A 21,033-nucleotide genomic window follows, 5' to 3' on the forward strand; every position below is an offset into this window, starting at 1 on the left:
TGGTGGTGCAGAGCAGCCATAAATAATATGTGGACAAATGGGCATGGCTGTGTATTAGGAAAACTTTATTTAAAAAAATAGGCAGTGGGCCAGATGTAGCTCATGGGCGTTAGTTTGCCAACCCCTGACCTAGGATTTATAAGAACTGGCCCTGGAACCAAAAACTCCTGGGTTTGAATCCCAGCTCTGCCATTTTCTAGCTGTGTGAACTTGGGCAGTTTTCTTAATTTTTCAGTGTCTCAGTTTTGTGCCAAGCATATTAGTTTATTAACAAAGTTGGGGCGCCTGGGTGGCGCAGTCGGTTAAGCGTCCGACTTCAGCCAGGTCACGATCTCGCGGTCCGTGAGTTCGAGCCCCGCGTCGGGCTCTGGGCTGATGGCTCAGAGCCTGGAGCCTGTTTCGGATTCTGTGTCTCCCTCTCTCTCTGCCCCTCCCCCGTTCATGCTCTGTCTCTCTCTGTCCCAAAAAAATGAATAAACGTTAACAAAAAAAAAAAAATTTTAACAAAGTTAATTACTAATTGCTGTTAACAGTTAAAAATTAAGTTTATATGTGTAAAGTGCTTACAGAAGTGTCTGACACATAGTAAGCATTCAGTAGGTGTTTATCATTATTACTATTCAGTTTGTAGCAGGGGAATGCCTTGCCTGAGCTTACTGAACACTAGAATTGCCTAGTGCTAGAGCTGAAAAAACATGTTCTGGCCCAAATATCCAAAGCCATGGCTAAGGGAGTCCTCCTGGGCATCAACACCATGAAACAGGCCCAGCACCGCGAGCCGGGAGGCAGCCTGCCGCATACCTGTGCCATCAGGGGTGGCACACACGTAGGTGGGCAGCATCTTGACGGGGGCAATGGTGTGGGTCTCCTTGCTCAGACCTCGCTCCATTTCTACCTTCATCCTCTTCTTAACCTCTAGCAGCTGCTCACGGTTCAGCTTCAGAGACTCCAGGGTATTCTGGCGGGCTCTGTGTTGGTCAGCCAGCCGGTAGGCCACTGCCGTCACCATGGCTGCCCCCTTGCCACTGCCATCCTCAGAACGCAGGAAACGGACGTCGCAGTCGGGCACCAGGCGCCGAACCGTCTTGTGAAGACGCTTGGCGAAACTGCAGTCACCAAAACGGGGTAAGACATGGGTGTCCGCGGTTAGGGTCAATGGTGCAAAGGACTCACCGCCTCAGCTCAAAGGCCGGGAGGCACCTGCAGGAGCAGATGCCACCCTGATCATCCTCTCCCCACTCTCCCAAGTCAGGGTCATCACCGTGTTAATTAAAGCTCAGCTATGCAACTGTGACCGCCCTTGCTGGGTGAAGGGAAGGACTGTTGTAGGAAGTCACTACCCACTGCACACAATCATAGTAAGTAATGTAGTAAGACCCTGTATCTCAGGCCAAACCCTTCTGAATCAGAATCTGCCTCTTAACAAGATCCTCAGGTGATTCATGTGCACTAGACTAGAAAACCAGGGAATGCTAGGCCTGAGACCTTCTGCATCAACCATTCAGTTAATGAAGGCCCGTTGACCTGGCGCTCCTATTAGATAAAAATGATTAGATAATGAGTAAGTACAATAGAGAGATGGCCAGGTCCCAACTGAAATTTGAATATCTTGGACACAAGGGATCCAAACATGGAGGGAAGGGCAGGATGAATTCAATACCCAGATCAGCCAGAGAGGCTGAACTAGGGTGTCCCCTGGCAGAAGACACAGTACCTGCAGAGCCCACCCAGAATCATGACAGAGTCAAAGAAACAAGTACAGAGAAACCCTAACTCCTAAACAGGAGGGTGGCAGAAAGAGCACTCCCCCTCCCCCGCCCCCCACCGCCAGCCAGGGGGGCCCTGGATAGAGCTGCAGTCATCGAGAGCCTTCAGAGATGGCTTGAACCCCTGCCAGGGACACACCTTCCTGATCCTCACATGCCCAGCTGGGAGCTAATTCTACAGAGCTCCTCAACTCCGCGTCCCTCCCCACTGTGCCAGAATGCAAACCAGAGTTGGCTGGGCAGTCACTAGGGTCTCTCTCAGGCCTGTCAGTGGTCTCCAAGTGCTCTGGGGGCCCTGTCACTATGGGTCCCAGCACACTGACTCACTGAGGGTGCTTCTTGTAGACAGAACCATCAACCCCAATGGTGGAGCGCAGCCTCTCCTCGCCCTTGTTCTCCTTGATGCGCCGCAGCACGGCTGCCAGGGTGGCTGCACACAGGCTGGCTGAGCGTGTGGACACAATCTGGCACACCCGGTGAGTGGCCACGCAGTCCTCCTGCGTCGGGTCTATGCCCAGCCGCACTAGCACCTCACGGGCCTTCCGGATGCCGTCCTTCTCCCTAGGAAACAGAAGGACAGTGTGTGGGCCTGTGTCCAACCCACTGTGGCCAGGGGGAGGGGGTATGTCAGCTGACAAGGAAACCGTTCATCTCCAGCCAATACCATCTCCCAGTGAGGGTAGAGAAAGGGGAAAACACAACAGAGCCAACATGAGGCTCATCTCACACACACACACATACACACACACACACACACACACACACACACACACACACACACACACCACACACTGCTCAAGTGCCCCTTTCTCCCACTGAGAAAAACTAATATTTTTTATTTTTTATGGGTACATGATGTAAGGACAAGGCCTTGCTCTCATGGCTTCACACATCAAGGGGTGTGTGTGTGTGTGTGTGTGTGAGTGCATGCTGTGTTTGCTTACCTAGGGGTAGACGGAACAGTGTCCCGTGGTGGACCCCACCCCATTTTCTCTCTGTGAAGCAGCCAGCTCATTGCCTTTCATGAGGGAGCAGGCACTGCTCTAATCTATGCGAGAGACTGTGCTAGAGTCTACTGCAGTGAGCTTAGCACTCTCCTCAGGGGAACTAAGTGCCTCACCAGTATACACCCTTCCATCCCCTCAGGGCTTAACAAGCAGGCACAATCCGCTCAAGAGTTTCCATCTGAAGGTATAGGAAACTGTTTCACTTCTCCCTTTAGCACCCAAATCCCCACCTCTCCATCATTTGGTCCCTGAAACGACAGGGCCAGCTCAAGCAACAAGTGGAAGTCTCTAGAACAGGAAAGTAGACCCAACTCTTTGGATACTGTTAACTGAAAAAACAAAAATCAGGCCACCCTCACTCCCAGCCATGTCGCTCTGGGAAATGCGGGCCTCAGATCTACCTATTGGAACTAAGTGGGTAAATTTTAGAGCAGGGCTCTAAACAGGGACCTCTCCTTCTGTTATGAAGAAGGTGTCAAGAGAGAGCCTTTTTGGAGAATCACCAACAGAGAAATAAATGTCAGAGCTTCTGAAGGGAAAGAAAGTAGATGCATAGGAGTCATCAGGGGGCTCCCTGGGAGCCTCCAGCATTCAGCCCGGCCCGACCCCCACCCATGCAACACCATGAGCCACTTAGGTAGTGCACAAGAGTGGAGACTATCTGGAAAGTGAAGTCAAGCTACAGGCCCGCCATGGCCCATGTTGAGCAAGGCCCTCCTGCTGTCCAAATCTGAAGGGTCAAGGGTCAGTGCCCCTTCCTCATTCCCCAACAGCCTGTCCACTCTTCTGGGGATCCAGTGAACAGAGAGAGAAGGACCAGGAAGCTTACCCTTCAATATCTGAAACGTCTTTGGTCTCAAAGTGGCCAGTGGCGAGGAGCCCTGGGCTGAGCTTCCCTCCAAAAAGCAGCTCCTCCTTGGCCATCTTCACCAGGATAAGTCTCACCAGTTCACCCATATACATCCCACTGATCATCTTCTCAAATCTGCAGGGAGATACAGACCAAACAATAAGTACATGTAAGCGGAGGCACAATGACATGTTAACTTGATGGCGCTGCTAGGAGTAAGATGTGCAGACAGGTGACAGCTCAGGGGAGGCTGCAGGATCAGGGACGTCTGGGCCATCTCTGTAGGCCAAGGGGGCCTTGAACTATGGAGAAAAAAGGCCTTTAGCAGCCAAACTAAACATCCAGGGGATGTGCGACATATTCTGGGACAGCCCGAATTTTAAATAAAGTAAGTTACATACAGTAAAAGTGACTTTACATTTTTTTTTTCTCTAGCCAGGAAATACTTTTCTAAGATGAAACTTTGTATAGAACCTCAATATTTATATACAAGAGGAAAAAAAGGTCAATAGATTAAATCAGGGGTGCAGGCCCAGCAACTCAAGGTCTCATACTGTCCTCCTTTTGCAAGATCCTTTGTGGATTTCTGGAAAACAACCCACAACCCCAGGGGTGGGGTGATGGGCAGGTTGAGCCAGATTAGGAGCTTTAAATGTCAGATGGTCTGGGAATCTGGGAGTGGGACATTTTGGAAGTCTCTGAGCAGGGAGGGGACCAGATAAACGCATGTTTTAGAAAGGCAGAGGCCCGCCCCCAAGCAATCGGCTAACTTATTTTTTCAACACTAGGTGATGCTGTTTTCTTTAGAAGCCAGTCTTTCCGGCTCAAATTGTGTCAGAGAAACTGAAGCTTCACCATTCTTTGTGGCAAAGAAGGCCCTTCCTTGGCATCTAATGATCCGGAGCCCAGAGAGGTGGCCCCCAGGGCCAGCAGACACTAACTAAGCTGGGCTCTAGTGAGGAAACCCAGAGCAAGAGTGTGGAAGGGACTCTGAAGTCACCTGGTACAACCCACCTGGTATGGCCCTCAGGAAGTGACTGGCTGAAGACCCAGGACAAGGTACGTAGAGCAGAACTGGAGCTAAGTGCAGAGCTCACAACATTGTTTGAGCAGAGGATTCAAGCACCAGCACAGGCACACTGCCTGGGGAGGCAGCCTGGCTCTAACACTAAGGACCTCGTGTGTCTGTCTGCCTCGACACCTTTTCCAAAATAGCTAGGAGATAGAGATACGGGAGGGGTCCAGTGGGGCTCCGAAGTGTGAGTGATTTATAAAAGCTTTCACTCCAGCTTTTTAAAAACACTTTGTTTCAGTCAACATTTAGAAAAATATTTGTTTAGGGGTGCCAGGGTGGCTCAGTCGGTTAAACACCCGACTTCAGCTCTGGTCATGATCTCACGGTTCGTGGGTTTGAACCCCGGGTCGGCTCTGTGCTGACAGCTCGGAGCCTGGAGCCTGCTTCGGATTCTGTGTCTCCCTCTCTCTCTGCCCCTCCCTCACTTGTGCGTGCACATGCGCTCTCTCTCTCAAAAATAAATAAACTTTAAAAAAAAAAGAAAAAGATTTGTTTAGAAACACATAAAGAGTGAGAAAAGTTCCTACTGGAGCCCAATAATGACCTCAGGGCTACCTTAGCTGACATTCTGGTAGGTTAGCCCAACCTTTGATTTGTCTAAGTCTGAGACAGTGGTGTGCTCCCAAGGCCGGGCTGGCAATTCTGTCTTCTGACCCTTTAAAGGGCATATGGCTCCTCAGAATGGCTTGGGTGTGCCTTGTTCTTAGAGGCAGACATTGAATAAATGACTTTTGGGTCCATAAATTTTCACCGGCCATGGCAGACACAGCCAGTGTGTGCCTATGAAAATTGCAAGTAAGTGGACTCATGCTTGGATACATGGGAGAAGCTTATGAGTTAAATAAACCACGCTTTGAAGAAGTAAGGACTCTCCCTGTAAAGAAAAAGGGTCCCCGTTGCTGAGCTGGCTTATAGAATTGGGCTTTCCTCCCCAAGCAGAGATCTATGCCAGCGGCTTTCCTGCAATAGTCATAGCAACATAGCATAGACCAGAGGGGGCCTGAATTGCTCAAAACATTTTGTAATTGCCTTCGGAGTTTACAGCAATCCCGGTTTCAAGATTGCTAATAGGGGACATTGGGCCAATGTTGGTGTAATAATGAGAGTGAAATACTATTTCGTAACAGTCAAAAGAAACTAAAAATCAAGTCTAGCCAGGCTGGAGAGTATAACACTCAGGGTGCAAAATGTTGGAGGCCCTCCTGGTCCTGTCCACCCAAGAATGCCTGCTGGGCCACAGGTCTAGGAAGCGGCCAAGGAGGCTCCTTAGCTGGCTTTTCCACAGGCCTTGGGTTTGCCTAGAGCTGGGACCGGAGACCCTAGGTCTCCATGGGGCCCAGCTCAGCCCGCAGGCAACTCTACCATATGCCTGAGTTCAGAGCCTCAGCCAGTGTTGAGGAGACAACCGTCTGGCCTCCTACTCTGGGCAATGGCAGAGGTGGAAGCTACGACAACAGCATTCAGAGACCCTCCCCCTGGCCACCTCAACATGACTTTTCTTCTGTGACTCACAGACTGTTTCTAAGGACAACTTACAAATTTAAGGTGGCAGAAAGAAGAGCAGGGCCAACACTTAGAAAAGGACCTTCTAAAATGAAAGCTCTAAAGGACGTAGACAAATTATTACCTACACTCTGGTTTGTCTACTTGTTTTATCTGTTTTAGAGCCCTCTCAGCAATTTATAGTCACAATGCTTGTGATGAGCACACCATTCCCATAACCAGTGGCTGCCCCAGCAACCTTTTGGGGATATAAGACTAAAGCAAAAGTGAGAACCACCCCCACCCCAGCCCTGGCCGGATCCCACCTCAGCTCCTGAGCCCACACACCCCCCACAAGCCCGCCACACAAAAGGGGTGCTGCTCACAGTTGCTTCCCAGGGTTCAGGGAGCCCATGTCGATCTCCTGATCAAACTCAGTGCGGAAGTCATCAAGTGTGCCGTCGTCCCCAAAGGCCCCCCACTCCATGTTGATACACATCCGCCCCTCGTCGCCCTCCACCATGTCAATGTGGCGCATCTCTTCCATGTAGCAGGCATTGCTGCCCGTGCCTGGCCAAAACAAGGGACTGCTCAGCACCCACCTACACCAGCCTCTCTCCAGCCCCCAGCTCCCTCTTACTCCCCCATCCTGAGACCACCTAGGGTGGTTGGGATTCCCCAGTGCAGGCTCCTGGAGTATCCCAACATGGTCCAGTCCACAACCACCTCCAACCCACAAATCCTGGCTCAGCCCTCTGAAGTGACTGTACCACTCTCTTCTAATATGAATTACAAAGAGTCATGCAGGCCGTGGAGCCCTCCTCCCTTTCCAGCCCCCACACCCATTGTTCACTCACCCACAATGAGACCAATCTCACAATTCTGGTCATCATAACCACAGGTCATCATGGTCCCAACTGTGTCATTCACCACGGCCACAATATCAATATCAAAGTCCTACAGGGATAAAAGCGGAGCTCTGACCTTCACCATCACAGAAAGGTTGCAATTGTGAAGATGGAGATAAAGAGCAGCAAGGCACAGAGCTCAAGTGCATTAGGGCTGCCTCCTTACTGACCCTACTTGAAGCCAAAGAAGGTTAGAGCTGGGAATTGGGCTCAGATGCAGTCTGACAGCAGCAACTCACTCCCCACCCTGCATGTCCTCACCATGGAAGCCACCGCCCTGCAGTCTAGTTTACAGACACCACTGCACTCACAAGAGCCCACTTTGTCATTGTTGTCCCCTTCTCCTTCTCTCTCTTCTTTTCTCTCTCTCCCTCCCTCCCTCCTAACATCTGTGACCAGGCCTTTATCTTGTTCTCTCTCTGCCTCATTCCATCCTAATGCCAACATCATCCCAACCTTCTTAATTGAAAATGATATTCAAGTCTTCTTCAGGTTAAAGACTGAAGGGTTTTTCCTGTACTGAGGCTAAGATTATTTATCCATCGTGATAATCTGAAGACCCAGAAGCATCTGATTATATGTAAGATTATCAGTGTGGCAATCATTTTGCAGTATATGGATGCCAAATCATTATGAGGCATGTCTTAAATTTAGCTGTATGTAAACTATATCTCAATAAAACTGGAAAAAAATTAAATCTTATTAGGTAAACCTAGCAGAGAAAGGAAGAGAAAACCTCTCCTTAAGAACCACAAAAAGGTTCTCATGCTGATTTGGGAACAGACTAGGAAAGATTTCAGAGTGGACCCATAAGAATGTAAAGAGCCTCCAGACCCCAAGCTCCTGCCTCCCCAACTCACCCCTCTCCTCTGGATGGCCTTCCGGATCAGAGTAACCACGTCTTTGCCTTCCACGCCACTGGACTTGAACCCCTTGGTCCAGGAGACCAGGAAACTCTGGAAAAGGACCAAGGAATGAACACTGACCACACTACTCAAACAGCCATTAGTGAGTGGAGACCTCTGCCATGGAGCTAAGCTAAACTACAACCGTGCTTAAATATATGTACTACTTCCTGACTAGCCTAGGAAAAAGAAACTGGGGCCTCATCAAAGACCCAGAAAGAAGATTAAATGAATGATTCCTTCATGACCTACTGCCCCCAAGAACTGAAAAGAACAGGCTATAGAAATGCCAAAATCAGATACTCTCATCATTAACTCCCCAGGCATCTTTCTTCCAAGGATCTTTATTATGATACTCTAGATCAAAGGAGTTCCTAATTTCTCATTCCTGTTTCCCTACAAGGGATAAAGATAATGTACTTCATATTGTTCTTTGAGGGAAGAGTGATAAAGACCCTCCCCCCCGCACTTCTGATACTTCACCATCCCCCCCCCAGACCTACATACACTCACCCAGAAGGACAGAACTCTTAACACTCAAACCTCATCCAAACAACCATCAGAGCCGCCTCTAAAACCACAGCAGCAACTGGCTCAAAGTTCATCCCAGACCTCCCAGCCCAATGAATGAAGCAACAAGGGTCTAAAGAACTCATCTTACCTCATCTAGCTTCGTTTGGACACAGGGGAATGAGAAAGTAAAACCCAAGGGGAGCTTCTTGTCTTTGATTTGTAGCTTATCCATGAAGTTAGCCAGGCATTCAGCAATGTGGTCAAACAGCTAAGGGCACACAACACAAGAAGATGAGAAGGGAGGGAGAATAACATGGAAATTAAAAGCATACATACACATTGGGCTCGGCAAGGAACTAGCTGAATGTGTGCAAGATACGTATCCCTTCTGAAGTCTTAATTTGCTCACCTATAGAATGAGGGTGACAACTGTACCTGCCCTCAGAGTTACCACAGGGATTAAATGAGTCACACATATAAGGACTTCACAGCAGTTAGTGCTGATTAAATACTGTCTTCCACTCAAACTACTTATCCAAACCACTGTCAAAATAACCCTGTGAGGCAGGGGAAATCATAGCTAAAGCTAGTCAGAAAGTCATCACATACCCTGGGAACAGAACATCCTTTGGTGGCTCTGCCAGAACACTCCTTGTCATGGGTGCACAGCTGACTGTCTCAGAAAGGACAGCCCATCTTACTGCCAAGAAGTATTCTAGCATCCCTGTCTCTTGTGACTGGGGAGGGAATGGGACATTCTCTGGTTGGCATTCATAGAATGAACTTAACAAAATAATAATAATAATAATAATAATAATAATAATAATAACAATAACAACAACAACAATAACGCATATTTTTCTTCCATTCTAGAAAAGTAATTTCCTAGGAACATTTCAAAGAAGTATCTTTGTTTTTTAACTTCAAAATGAAAAACCCAGTAAGTCCATGAAGAGCACTGAAGAATGTATAGGGTTTTACGGATGGGCAGCCTCACAACTGTGACCATGCCAAGCAGGACCCACAGCTTCTAAGAAAAAGCTGTATTTACAATTATCCAGGCTTTCGATCAGTCCCAAGGCCCATAGCCCCATAGCTTCCTTCTTGCCCACTGAGCATCCTCAAAGAGAGGTAGTGACTCCCTCCAGATGCTTAGAGGCTGAGGCCAGGGGCACTCTGGTACAAAAAGTAAGCAGAGGCCAAAGAGACTAAATAGGTGCCACGGGCCAGGTTGACCAGATGGCAAAATCTAAAAGCCAAGGGGGATGGATGAAAATATACCTTTTTTTTTCTAGACAGAAGCAAGGAAGATCCCACTAAACCAGAGGTTCCCAAAATGTGGTCCTAGACCAGCAACAACACTACCATCATACTCTAAATGTAAATTCTGAAGCCCAAACCTAAACCTACTGAATCAAAAATTGCAGGGGTGAGGCCCTCCAGGTAATCCTGAAGCAGGTTTGAGAACCACTGCCCTAAACCCCAAAAAGTATTTGCATTTACAAAGGAATTAAGAGGTTGCAGGTGGCAGGGTAGGCTGAGAGGCCCACTGGCTCCCCAGATGTCTGGGGTATGCTCAGTGGGAGTGATCCAGGGAGACAGGCCAACCCCATCTAGAAGGTGGCCAGCTCTAACAATGTCCTGCATTGATCCTGCCCTTCTGTCTAATCACATGCAAAATTAACCTCAGCTGATGCTGAAACTCTCAATCTCCAAACCAAAACATTCTCAAGAGCAAACAGATTGGGCAATGACAAACCTCTCTCACGAAGAGGATCACCAATGCACAAGTGCTAATTACCTTGAGCAGAAGCCAAGTATTTTAATATGACATAGGGTTTTTAGATAGATACTCAACAAGTTCTGATTTCTGTTGGGAAGTTGATCAGAGACAAAATTTACAAATCACCAACTCCCAGCACCTTCTTCCTGGTACTCTAGTCATCAGAGATGAAGAGGGGGAGCTTTAGAAGGGGGGAAAAGCAAAATGGTTTCCCTCATCCAGCCCCGATCCACTGCTCCCTTTCCAACTGTGTTGCCAACGAGGAATGGCAGTGAAGAGGCACTAAATTATATGCTGCCTGATACAGTAGCCACTAGCCACCTGTTATCTTAATCACTTAAAATGTTAAAAAATTTAATAGTTACTTCTTGAGTCACAACACTAGCCATATTTCAAGTGCTCAATGCCACTAGTAGCTAGCTAGTGGCTTCGATATTGCACAGGGCAGATACAGAACAGTTCTACCATTGCAAAAAGTTCTACTAGACAGTACTTGGTTAAGCAAGAAAGAGCAGACCATCAGTTTCCTTAATTGGAAAACTATCTCCTTTTCTATTAGCTGATGATCTAAGGATAAGATACTGGGAGAAAGAGCTAATACCTTCCTGCCATAAAAAGTCTCAAAGGGCATCATTTCATAAGGTTAGAATGGTTTCCTTTTCCTTATTGGTCTCAGAATCTGTTCACTCCCCTTCCCATAAGATACACTTTAAAAATCTAAAGTGGCCACTATTACAATTTGCAATTCACTGCTCTCAAGTGCAAGTTTATGTGCCTGAAGACAGATTTTATCCAGGAACCCACACTGTCCAGGTTGACAGATCCTCAGAAACCTTTGCAAGTTTAGGGTTTGGTGATTTGGTCTTGGTTTTAATGAAACTTTACGTTTAAAATCCATTTGTTCTCCTCCCAATTAAAAGACTGATACCTACCATCCAAAAAAAAAAAGGATAAGGAAAATATAGGGAGAAAAAAAAGCACCAGCAATTCCACCACTAAAATATCCACTATAAATTTCGTTCCAATCTTCTTACCAACTGGTTTCTGCTTCAGGCATATAGTATTCTTTCCCTTCCTTAGGGTGAAATAAACACCTGTATTTTCTTCTAATTTTCTTAGGTTTCATTTTTATTTAGCACTTTTCCATTTATTCAAAACTTTTAAAATATCACAATAGCTTTATGTTTCTTCCCGGTGGATCTCAGATTTTTTTTTTTTTTTTTTTTTTTTTTTTTTTTTTTTCAAATTTGGACTAAACATTGTCTGTATGTCCTGGAGCTATGTGAGAGCTCAAATCTCAGTCTCAAGGATTTTGCCTCCCTTGTCCAACCCCAGCATTAAAACAAGGAAAGCAGATTTACCCTCAGAGCTGTACCCAGGGACAAATAAAGAGTCTAAAAGTATCTCCCCCACATGATCTACTTGTGGTCTGAAATTTCCTTCTGAGGAGGTGGCCCAGTGTGGTGAGAACCATACACTAGGCCCCACCTCTTCTAAACTCTAAGGCCTAAGAAAAGGTGACCACACTGGAAGTGCATCTTATTGGATTTCATTTCCTCCATTCACTCTTTTATTGCATACACGCTGTGTAGAAAATACAACAGGAATAACCACTGCTCAAGCTGAGAGTGATCCCTATAGCAGTGCTATCATCCAGGAATGTCTTCAGTGACTGGACTGAGAGAAGTTGAAGGAGCAGGAAGAACACCCCAAGGAAGGTTCTTGCAGAGCAGCTAAAAGGGGAGACCAGGTTCCCTGGACACCCAAGAGCAGAAAATAATGCTGGACCCGTGGCTGATACCCACCACCTGGCCAGATACTTCTGGTGTGGTGGCAGTGAGAGTCCCCTCTCTAGAAGGGATCCCCTGGGGGAACTCTTGGGAGGGACAGCCCCCAAAGGGCCTGCCCAAGATTTCTTGTCTGTAGGAGCACCAGCCCCTTCAGGGGGCACCTCCTACTCTGGAAGCAGGGCAGGTAGTCGGGATCTAGGACCACCATGTTGCCTAATTCCAGGAAGCACCACTCACATGGACCACATCGTGTGGCCTACCAAGTGGACAGAGCCCCCTAGAGTTGTGCAGATGCAGGTTCTAATGTCATCAATCGGGCTTTGTGTTGTGCCTCTGGTCCCAACCACCCCTATGATCTAAAGCCAAGTCATTCACTCAATCTTTTAAAACGCAATTCCACATCTATAAAGCAGATAACATGAACACTCAGCCTCACAGGGCCAGCATGAGGACAAAAAGAGGAAATGCATACAAAAAGCTTTTGCTCAGCCTGACACACAATGGGTCATCATGTGTCAGCTCCTCCTCCTCCTGACAGTCACTCATCCACTTCAACCCACTTATGACCTTCTGTGAGGGGTGGGGTGTGTGACCTGGTGGTCCAGCTGTACTGTAAGCCCCGGAGGGGAGAGGCCAGGACTTTAATTCCCAGCAAGGATGACTGCCCAATGCATAGTAGAAGCTCAATATATGTTTGGAGACTATCACAGTGGCAATTCCATCCTTGCTGCTTTTTTTCTGGCTGTTACTGAGAGGATTCTTTCTTGGATTTCACATTTCTTCTGCATTCACTCCTTTGATTGTTTAGATGCTCTAGAAGCCACAAAGATATGGGGATGACCAAGCAGGATTTGGGGCAATATGTCCACTGCAGTGCCAGGTGGGACAGACTGGATTTTGATGCTTTCTCAATAGGCTTCCATCCCTGTGTGCATCCTTCTGTTTTAGACAGTCAAGAAGAAAAAGAGCAAATAACCACAAAGGTAAAGGGCCAACTTCCATTTTCATGTGATGCTACGGTAGCAAGTATACACCAAAGAGGGCTGCAGAATGACCACAGTGGCAGGTGGCGGTGTCAAACCACAACTGTGTCTTCTGACTTGCTATTCAGCGGCATCACTGCCAATCACAGGCGTCCGGCAGCGTTGGGCCCAGCGTCCTGACAGCAGACTTTCATCGGTAACCAGCCCACGCAAGCAGACCTCAAAAGACATGGCAAATCAAAACACCACCTGCTATGGTACATCCGGACCCCAGGGCCTCATTCACATGTTCCCTGCTCTCTGGCCCGCATGCACCTCTCCTGATGGAGGCGCCCCACTCAACCTCCAGGCATAGAAAGGGATCACCAGGCAGACATACGCCAGGAAACCTGAACCTTAGTCAGGGTCTCCTTCCCCCAGACAGAGGAAGAATAGAGTCTGCTCCCGTGGGGCCCAGAGTCCCAGTGGCCGCTCTGAGAGAAGGGTCATACCTGGGTGCCGCTGCCTCGCATGAGGTCCTCAGGGATGGCATAGATCTGGTTCTCCATCTCAACCTTCTGGAGCCCATTGTCTGTTACTCTTACACGAAGCACACGGAAGTTGGTCCCCCCAAGGTCCAGAGCCAGAAACTCTCCATGTTCTATAGAGAGAGGAAAGGCCACTATTAGTTTAGGAAAGACAAGATCTTCACAGAGACCAAGACTCAAAACCCATGAGTCCCTCCATAAACACTGGTCATCTACCAGTGATGGAGTGGCCAAGGGGTCTTACTTTTTTCCATAAACAATTATGATGATCTGATTCTTTTTCTTAATGCACCTTTATATTACTTTTAGAATTCACACAATGAGGGGTGACTGGGTGGATCAGTCGGTTAGGTGTCTGACTTCGGCTCAGGTTGGGATCTCAAGGTTCGAGAGTTCAAGCCCCACATCAGGCTCCATGTTGACAGCTCAGAGCCTGGAGCCTGCTTGGATTCTGTGTCTCCCTTTCTCTCTGAGCCTCCTCCACTTGCGCTCTGCCTCTCTCTCTCTCTCTCTCTCTCTCTCTCTCAAAAATAAAATAAACATTAAAAAATAAAAAATAAAAATTCACACAATGACACAGCCTCACATCCAATGATAGGCTACCCACTCCCTCACAAGAGCTAACTATTTCCCAGGGACTTTCAGCCAAGTCCCCATCAAGCTCAAGGGGCCCATCAAGCTCCGTACCAGGAGTCCACGCCTCAGTTTTGCTCTTCGTGCCCCAGGACACCCAGCACACTGCTATAGGCCTATGGGCCCCTGGGTCTTCAGCCAAATTGTGGTCCCCATACAAAATTTACTTTTTAATGTTTGAATACAATGATAGCAATATCCTATGGCAGGATAAGAGGGTCATGTGATGACGCGAATGGGATCCAATGGCTATAAATTAAGAGGCCTAGCAAACCAGCCAATCAGGTGCCCCCCAAAAAGATCCCAGGCTTATTAGAATGTGAGAGAATGCTGACCCAAGGGCATGTAAGACAAGAGTCAGGCCACTCAGCTGATCCACGGAGGCAGGCTACAGAGCGGGGATAAAGGGGGGACAGGGAGACTCCACAAACACAAGTGGGTCAAGATCTTCAGGTGTCACCAGGAAGGCACAGTCCCCCCTCCCAGGAAACGAGCAGTGTCGACAGGAAACATCCAGATTCCAGACAATAATACAGCTGGTTGCAGGGACACGCTCCATTGTATGGCACAGAACAAAAGTGCTGAAGAGGCACGGAGGCCAGAGCCAGGGCTGGGGGCTGGCAGGGCAGGCAAGAGCTGGGGGAGGTGGGCTCACTCCCTCAGCAGCCTCCCCCACAAGCAGTGGTTCCACCAGTCTTCCACTGCCCTGCCCCACACCTTCTCGAAGGAAACAGAATTATTTCCTAGGGAATTCACTTATTGGCATATTTGTCAACACTCAGCCCATTTCCAGGTGGGTGACAGCCACTTAAGTACAGCAGAATGGATTGGGAGGGGCAGGAAAAGCTCTGACTGAATGAGCCAACATGGATCCATTCTGTGCCCAGGCCCTCTCAACAGCAATAACTGTTTGGCCCTGAGAAAAGCTACTTCTGCCCGGCTCCCTGAGGGCACAACCCACAGCCTAAGAGCACACAACTGTGGTCTGGGAGTAGCAACATACAGAGCCTGGCTCTGGAGCCCACGTTACCTGTGTTAGAACTCTGGCCATGTTGGCCATGGCAAGTCCCTGAGCTTCAACTGCCTCATCTCTGAAATGGGAACATCATAGTTCAGGTGGTTGTTATGAGGGGAAAAACTAGACACTGTGCCTTAAACACCCAGCACAGTGCCGAGAACTTAGGACACACTCCGTAAGTACTAGAAACTTTCCATCCAGGCCTCCACACACTGTCCAACCCCCACACCGGCGTCCCCCAGGCCCACTGTTAGGGCTGCCTCTCAGACTGAAAAGCAAAATCACCCTCACCAGCGGGGACAGAAGGAACCTGTCCAAGAAAAGCCACTGGAACCTGCCCCAGTGACTTGAGCATTCCTCCTCTGGGGCGCTACTTTTCAGTCCCCTCTCTGGCATCTGGAGAGCCTCCCAACCCCACCAGCTACAACTGTTAAATAGCTGGGGCAACATCAACCCCACCTGGGGTGACTCTGCCCCTCTCGTGGCCATGGGCGACTTTTCCAGGCACTCCAGTTCTGAGCCTCCCCTGGTAGTGGGAACCCAGCCAGACTGCAGGAAAAGCTATGTGGTGGTTGTCATGGGGGATGAAAAGGAAAATCAAAGATGAACTGCCTGCATCAGCACTCTGTAGCCTAGGATGCATGCAATGCGCTGAATCGGCGACCACGGGGGTCATGATTCAAGGCCAGCCCAGCCTCCGTTCCCAGGAAGGAATGTCATCCCTTGCTTTCTTTTCAGACTCTGCCGGAACAGACATTCCTCTGCATCCCTCCTCCCCGGCACCCCTTCTGCAAACACATGGGATCACAACTACCACAGCCAAGGACTGTACTCCTTCCAGGGTCTAATGTCTCTGAGGCAGACCCAGCACCAGGACTCCTGGAGCTAAATCCTAAGGTGACCTCGTGGGACAGTGGACAGACCCTTCCTAGTGCTCACCCCACACCATGCGTGAGAGGCTCCCACAGAGCAGTGGTGAAGGGCTGGGCCTTCAGAGATGGGCAGACAGGCTTTGTTTTAAATTCCAGCTCAGCTTCCTCACTACCTATGTGGCCTCTGAGCATGTCACCTCACCTACAGAACATGGCCCCTAATGCTGACTTCTCCCAGGGGTTGTGAGGTGGACATGAAATACCAAACACACTATGCTCAAATATGTAGGTTCACAGTAAACCATCAATAAAACTACTGTTCTATTCTTTTGTTGATTATGTAGTTCTTCTCAGGCCCTCCAATCCCTACCTACACCTACTCAAGTGGCTCAAGTCCCACCTCCACCGTGAACCTTCTAGGACATTCCAGAAGCCGAGAGCAGACAGAGGAGTGTATGATGGAGCATGAAGGAGCATCACATCTATGGGCCTGGGACCGTCAGACTAGACAGGGTGGGGGTGGGAGCAAGGCTCTAGGGCCGGAAAACATGCCCACAGTAGGTTTCTTAAAGTGCACAGCCATGTGACAGAGGACCCAATAAGGTCCAGAGAAATCATTCTGCTGAATTATAGCTGGTAACATATTTGAGGCAACATATTAAGAAAACATCTCCTATTGCATTTGCTCGTTGATGGTTCATTTGTTAAACAAAATGTCTGAATACCAACCGGTTTATACATGAGACCATCAGGTCAGAGGTAAGGTTTCTTTCATTGTTGAGCATGCTGTTATGTCTGGAAAGCAATTTAACTTTCTAAAAATAATAAAATATGAACATCTGATTTTTTTTCTAAAAAAGCTCAAACAGTACAAAAGTGGGAAAAATAAAAAGCAAATCTCTTTTCTTCTCCAAATAATCACTATTAATGTTTCTTGGGTGTCCTTAGGTACATTTATTTTATAAAAACAGTGGAGGCTGTTAACAGACACATTCAAAGAAAGGGGTTGGAATTGCTGGTTCTAAGGATGTTGTGTTTTTAATTCGGAAGACATTGCCTACAAGTTCATGCCTAAAAGTTCTCAACAATTTCCACACAAACCAACAACTAAGTTTTGTTCTCACCAGGGTCTCATGTTATGTGGCAATTAATCTTTGCCAACTTCTTTGGTCTAAGTGGTATCTCCTTTTTTTAACTTGGTTTCCTTCTTTTGTGTAAGGTTACACTTTTTGAATTGTTAACTGTCCTTTGGAATTCCTTGTTCTGTGAACTTTCTAGTCACATCTTTTGCCTTTTTTTAAAATACATTCATTATTTTCTTAATAGCCTAAAAGAGCTCTTTGTATATTAAAGAAAATAGTTTTTTGGTTGTATATTTATAATTATTTTTTCCAGTTGGATATCTGTCTTTTCATTTTATTTGCGGCATTTTTGGCATGCAGAAACTTTTTAATTTTTATGTTGTCAAAGTATTTGTGGTTTCTGGGTTTTAGGTTTGGTCCATAGAAATTCTGAAGATTACAGTAGTAGCCCTCCCTTTCTAACACCCCCCAACTCCTCCTAAATGTGGCCACCACCGCTGCTAAAATAAAGGAAGTGAAGTTCCACTTGAGGTTTATTTGAAAGATCAAATTAATCTTCTGTATTTCTTTGTTGTTGTTGTTGTTGTTGTTGTTGTTGTTGAAGCTCCCCCACCCCATCCATCGCTCACAGTAGGCACATTGCTAGGGGCACCCAGCTGCTCGCCACATGGCCACCATTTTCCCATGGCCACCATTTTCGTGTAAATTGGCCCAGGTGGGAGAACCCCCTTCATAAAATTCAGCTGTGGAGAATGTGGGCATTGATCCCACTACTTCTCACATGCTAAGCAAGCACTCTACCATTTGAGCTAATTTCTCAGCTCCCGCTCTACTTTTTTTAAGGTGATTTTATAGCAAAATGAAGACAGAACCCCGTCTTCATCTCTCTCGTCCCTGGGACAGAGTTCAGACTTCATCATTGGCATCTGGATGACTGTGGTAATGAAACAATGGAAAGGCAGAGGCAGGTATAAGGGAGATTGAGTTGACTGAGAGCCCAACACGTAGGTGTTTTTAATGGAAGATAAACTAACATTTGTTAAGTGATGGTCACTTTGTTTATAAGCATTAGCTCATTAATTACCTCAGCAACCCTATGGGGCATTAAAATCCCAATTTTCCTGATGAAAAAACCAAGACTCAGGTCAAGTAACTGAAACCAAGATTCATAATTCAGGTCTGGTTCTCTAGCAAAGTTGTCTATTGTGATGAGCTAGGAGGTTCCTTCATGGGAAAGTTGTAAATCCTCAAATAAGAAATTCTTCTTTAATAATGTCAAAAGTATATAATGCCAGAGGTCACCAGCAATCTCCAAGCTGGCCTGGGTGTCAGAGGAAGTGATACTGCAGTTCATAAATTGAGTCATTTGATTAAGGTCACACAGGGATAAATGACTGCTGGGTCCATCTGACCTCAGAGCCCGTGCCTATCCCACTGCACCATACCCATGTCTCTCGTTCCTGGAAGCTGAGGAGGACCTGACACAGAATCCAGGATGAGGCAAATAAGCCTCAGAAAGCCTGAAAAAGAAAGCAAAGACACCCTAATCTTTTATCAGTGACTGCAGTCCATCTCCACCCCCCACCCCCAGGCCTACTGGATGGCCAAGTGCTCTCAGACTTGAATGGGAGCTGGCAGACACACATCCTCTGGCCAGAGGTGAAGCGTCCTTCTCCCCCAGGAGCCCAGAACCTTCCAAAGCTTGTTGATGCAGGCTTTTTTGTAGCCACAAGTTGCTGCCATCTCAGACAATCACATAGAAACTCTGTTCCCACCAGGCCCTCTCTGCTGAAGGTCCTCCTAATTAAAAGCATTTCCCTCCAAAACCAGACAAGAGAAGAGATACCAACCCTCTTCTGAAAGAAAACAAGGACTCAAAGAAGCGCCGCTGGCACCCAGTGAAGAGGAACTGGCGACAGGGGCATTAAGTCACACCACCCTCCAATCCCCATCAAATTGCCCAACAGTTAAGATCCGAGGTGTTCTGTCTGGCAGAGTGTGTTTGCTGACTCATTTCCCATCCTGGACTACCATTCTGCCCACTTGCAGTGAGGCTCTTACCAAATACATAAGGTCAGCAAGATAAAAGGGTTTCAATTTCTCCTGGGAACTCACCTGTCTCAGGAAAAGGCTGAGGAAAACTAAAATGGCATTAGACTGGCCACCTGAACGTGACAGTCCCCATCAGGTTGGTGGATCAGACACCAGAATGTGTCGGAGCAGGCCGTAACTCCCTCATTGTTAACAGCACACAAATACGTGGCCTGTACCTGGCAATGTTCACACAATTTTTGAGGAAGGAAAGGCAAGGGCCAACTGAATTTTCCAACAGGATCTATTTTCAATCATTAAGTACTTGTCACTAATTAAAATAGCTCCACCACCTGTTCCTCCCAGCAGCACTTGCAGCACTGCGCCCACCAGTGCTCTAACAGTGACTTGCAAACAGCTTTGGTTTGGTTTTGTCTTTTGAAGCAACAGTGACCTTCGTCAAAGGCAACCACATTCGTTTAGAAGGGGCAGTGCCCTGCAGGGTTATGGTTGGAGCCAGAGCCCAGTCCCCTCACCCCAGAACTTCTTCAGAACCACAAGCTCCAGAAGCCTCTTTCTGAATTAGCAGCTTTTACGCAGCATTCCCAGAGTTCTGGGATCCTTGAAGGTGGTGAAGTCTGGCCTCGGTGGGTCAAGGAAGGCCAATCAAGGTACAACCTCACCCCCCACCTCCTCACTTCCAATTATATCTCTTTCCTCTACTTTCACTGTCTTAGATATGGGGTTCTACATAAGATTTCATTTTGTTTAAGGTTGGGAATGGGCTCCACTACTAAAACCAACATTTTAAAAATCACTATGTTGAGAGTCAAACACTGAAAATCTATTCTAGACCCTGCCAACAAAGTGCCTCCCAGTCTGCAATTAGCTATTTCAACACTGGGCACTGAACACAACACTCACCGCTTCTCGGCTACCTGGTGCTGTGTGCAACCCAGTACCTGACCGGACGGGGAGAAAGGAAGTAGTTAGATGCACTGTGGCTAGTACATGGTAGGAGCACCAATAAGAAGAAATGACTGGTTGCTTGGACAAGGACGGCTTCTTGGGAAGCAACACAAGACAGCCAGGTCTGAGAGGATGGGATGAAGTTGCCAGACATGGAAAGGGGGACATACATAAGGGTGCAGAAGTTGATGGTGTGTTCAGGGAATGGCACATCAGGAGTGGTTGCAACGTAGGGATCCTACAGCATGGCTACATACATGTAGCAAATGCCAATGCCAAGAACGCCGGATTTTAAGCACAGGGTTAGCTTTGTTTTCAAGAGGTCTTCAGTAGCACTGTGGACGACGGGTCTAGAACCAGAGCTGGTGAGGAGGATGCCACAAGACTCTTGGGCCAAGCAATGATGAAGCCCTGGTTTCCAGGACTATGTACAATAGTCAACCACCTCTGTTTGCTCAAGATTGACATGGGACTTTCAGTGCTAAAACTGGGAGCGTGCCAGGCACACCAGGATGGCTGGTCACCCCAGGGCCATGTTATATCCAACCATAAGGTCATCCCTTCTTGTCATCTAATGCCAGACACATGCAGCCTTGAACCATGAGGTAGGTCAAAGACACATATCCACACTTTCACATCCAGTCCCTGAAATGGCCCTTTCATAATTCAATGCCCCAAAAGGGAGTAGCTCCTGCCTGCCCTGCCATAGCAAGAACACCTCCAGGGGCCCCAGATGACTGCACTGAACATTCAGTCTTCTTCCATGGAGTAGCCCTGGGTTGGAGATCCTGTTTATTCTTTAGTTTTCAAGGGCCTGCTAGCATACTGCAATAGACTGC

The 21,033-nt window shown here is 47.6% G+C and overlaps 1 protein-coding gene across 2 annotated transcripts in view; it reads right to left on the reverse strand.

Moving 5' to 3' along the window:
* HK2 (hexokinase 2) overlaps positions 1–21,033 on the reverse strand; it is a 63,207-nt gene that overhangs the window by 13,661 nt on the left and 28,513 nt on the right. For both annotated transcript variants that reach the window (XM_086700759.1, XM_086700760.1), the window contains exons 3-10: positions 13,554–13,702; positions 8,655–8,774; positions 7,949–8,044; positions 7,038–7,137; positions 6,567–6,750; positions 3,603–3,758; positions 2,094–2,327; positions 802–1,106 (exon numbers count right to left, since the gene is read on the reverse strand). In XM_086700759.1, coding sequence (XP_086556885.1) covers positions 802–1,106; positions 2,094–2,327; positions 3,603–3,758; positions 6,567–6,750; positions 7,038–7,137; positions 7,949–8,044; positions 8,655–8,774; positions 13,554–13,702 — 1,344 coding nt within the window. The remainder of the gene's footprint in view (positions 1–801; positions 1,107–2,093; positions 2,328–3,602; positions 3,759–6,566; positions 6,751–7,037; positions 7,138–7,948; positions 8,045–8,654; positions 8,775–13,553; positions 13,703–21,033) is intronic.

The sequence above is a fragment of the Puma concolor genome, chromosome A3 (assembly GCF_028749965.1).
Source record: "Puma concolor isolate L17-30 chromosome A3, mPumCon1.1.hap2, whole genome shotgun sequence".
In the NCBI taxonomy this organism is placed as follows: domain Eukaryota; kingdom Metazoa; phylum Chordata; class Mammalia; order Carnivora; family Felidae; genus Puma; species Puma concolor.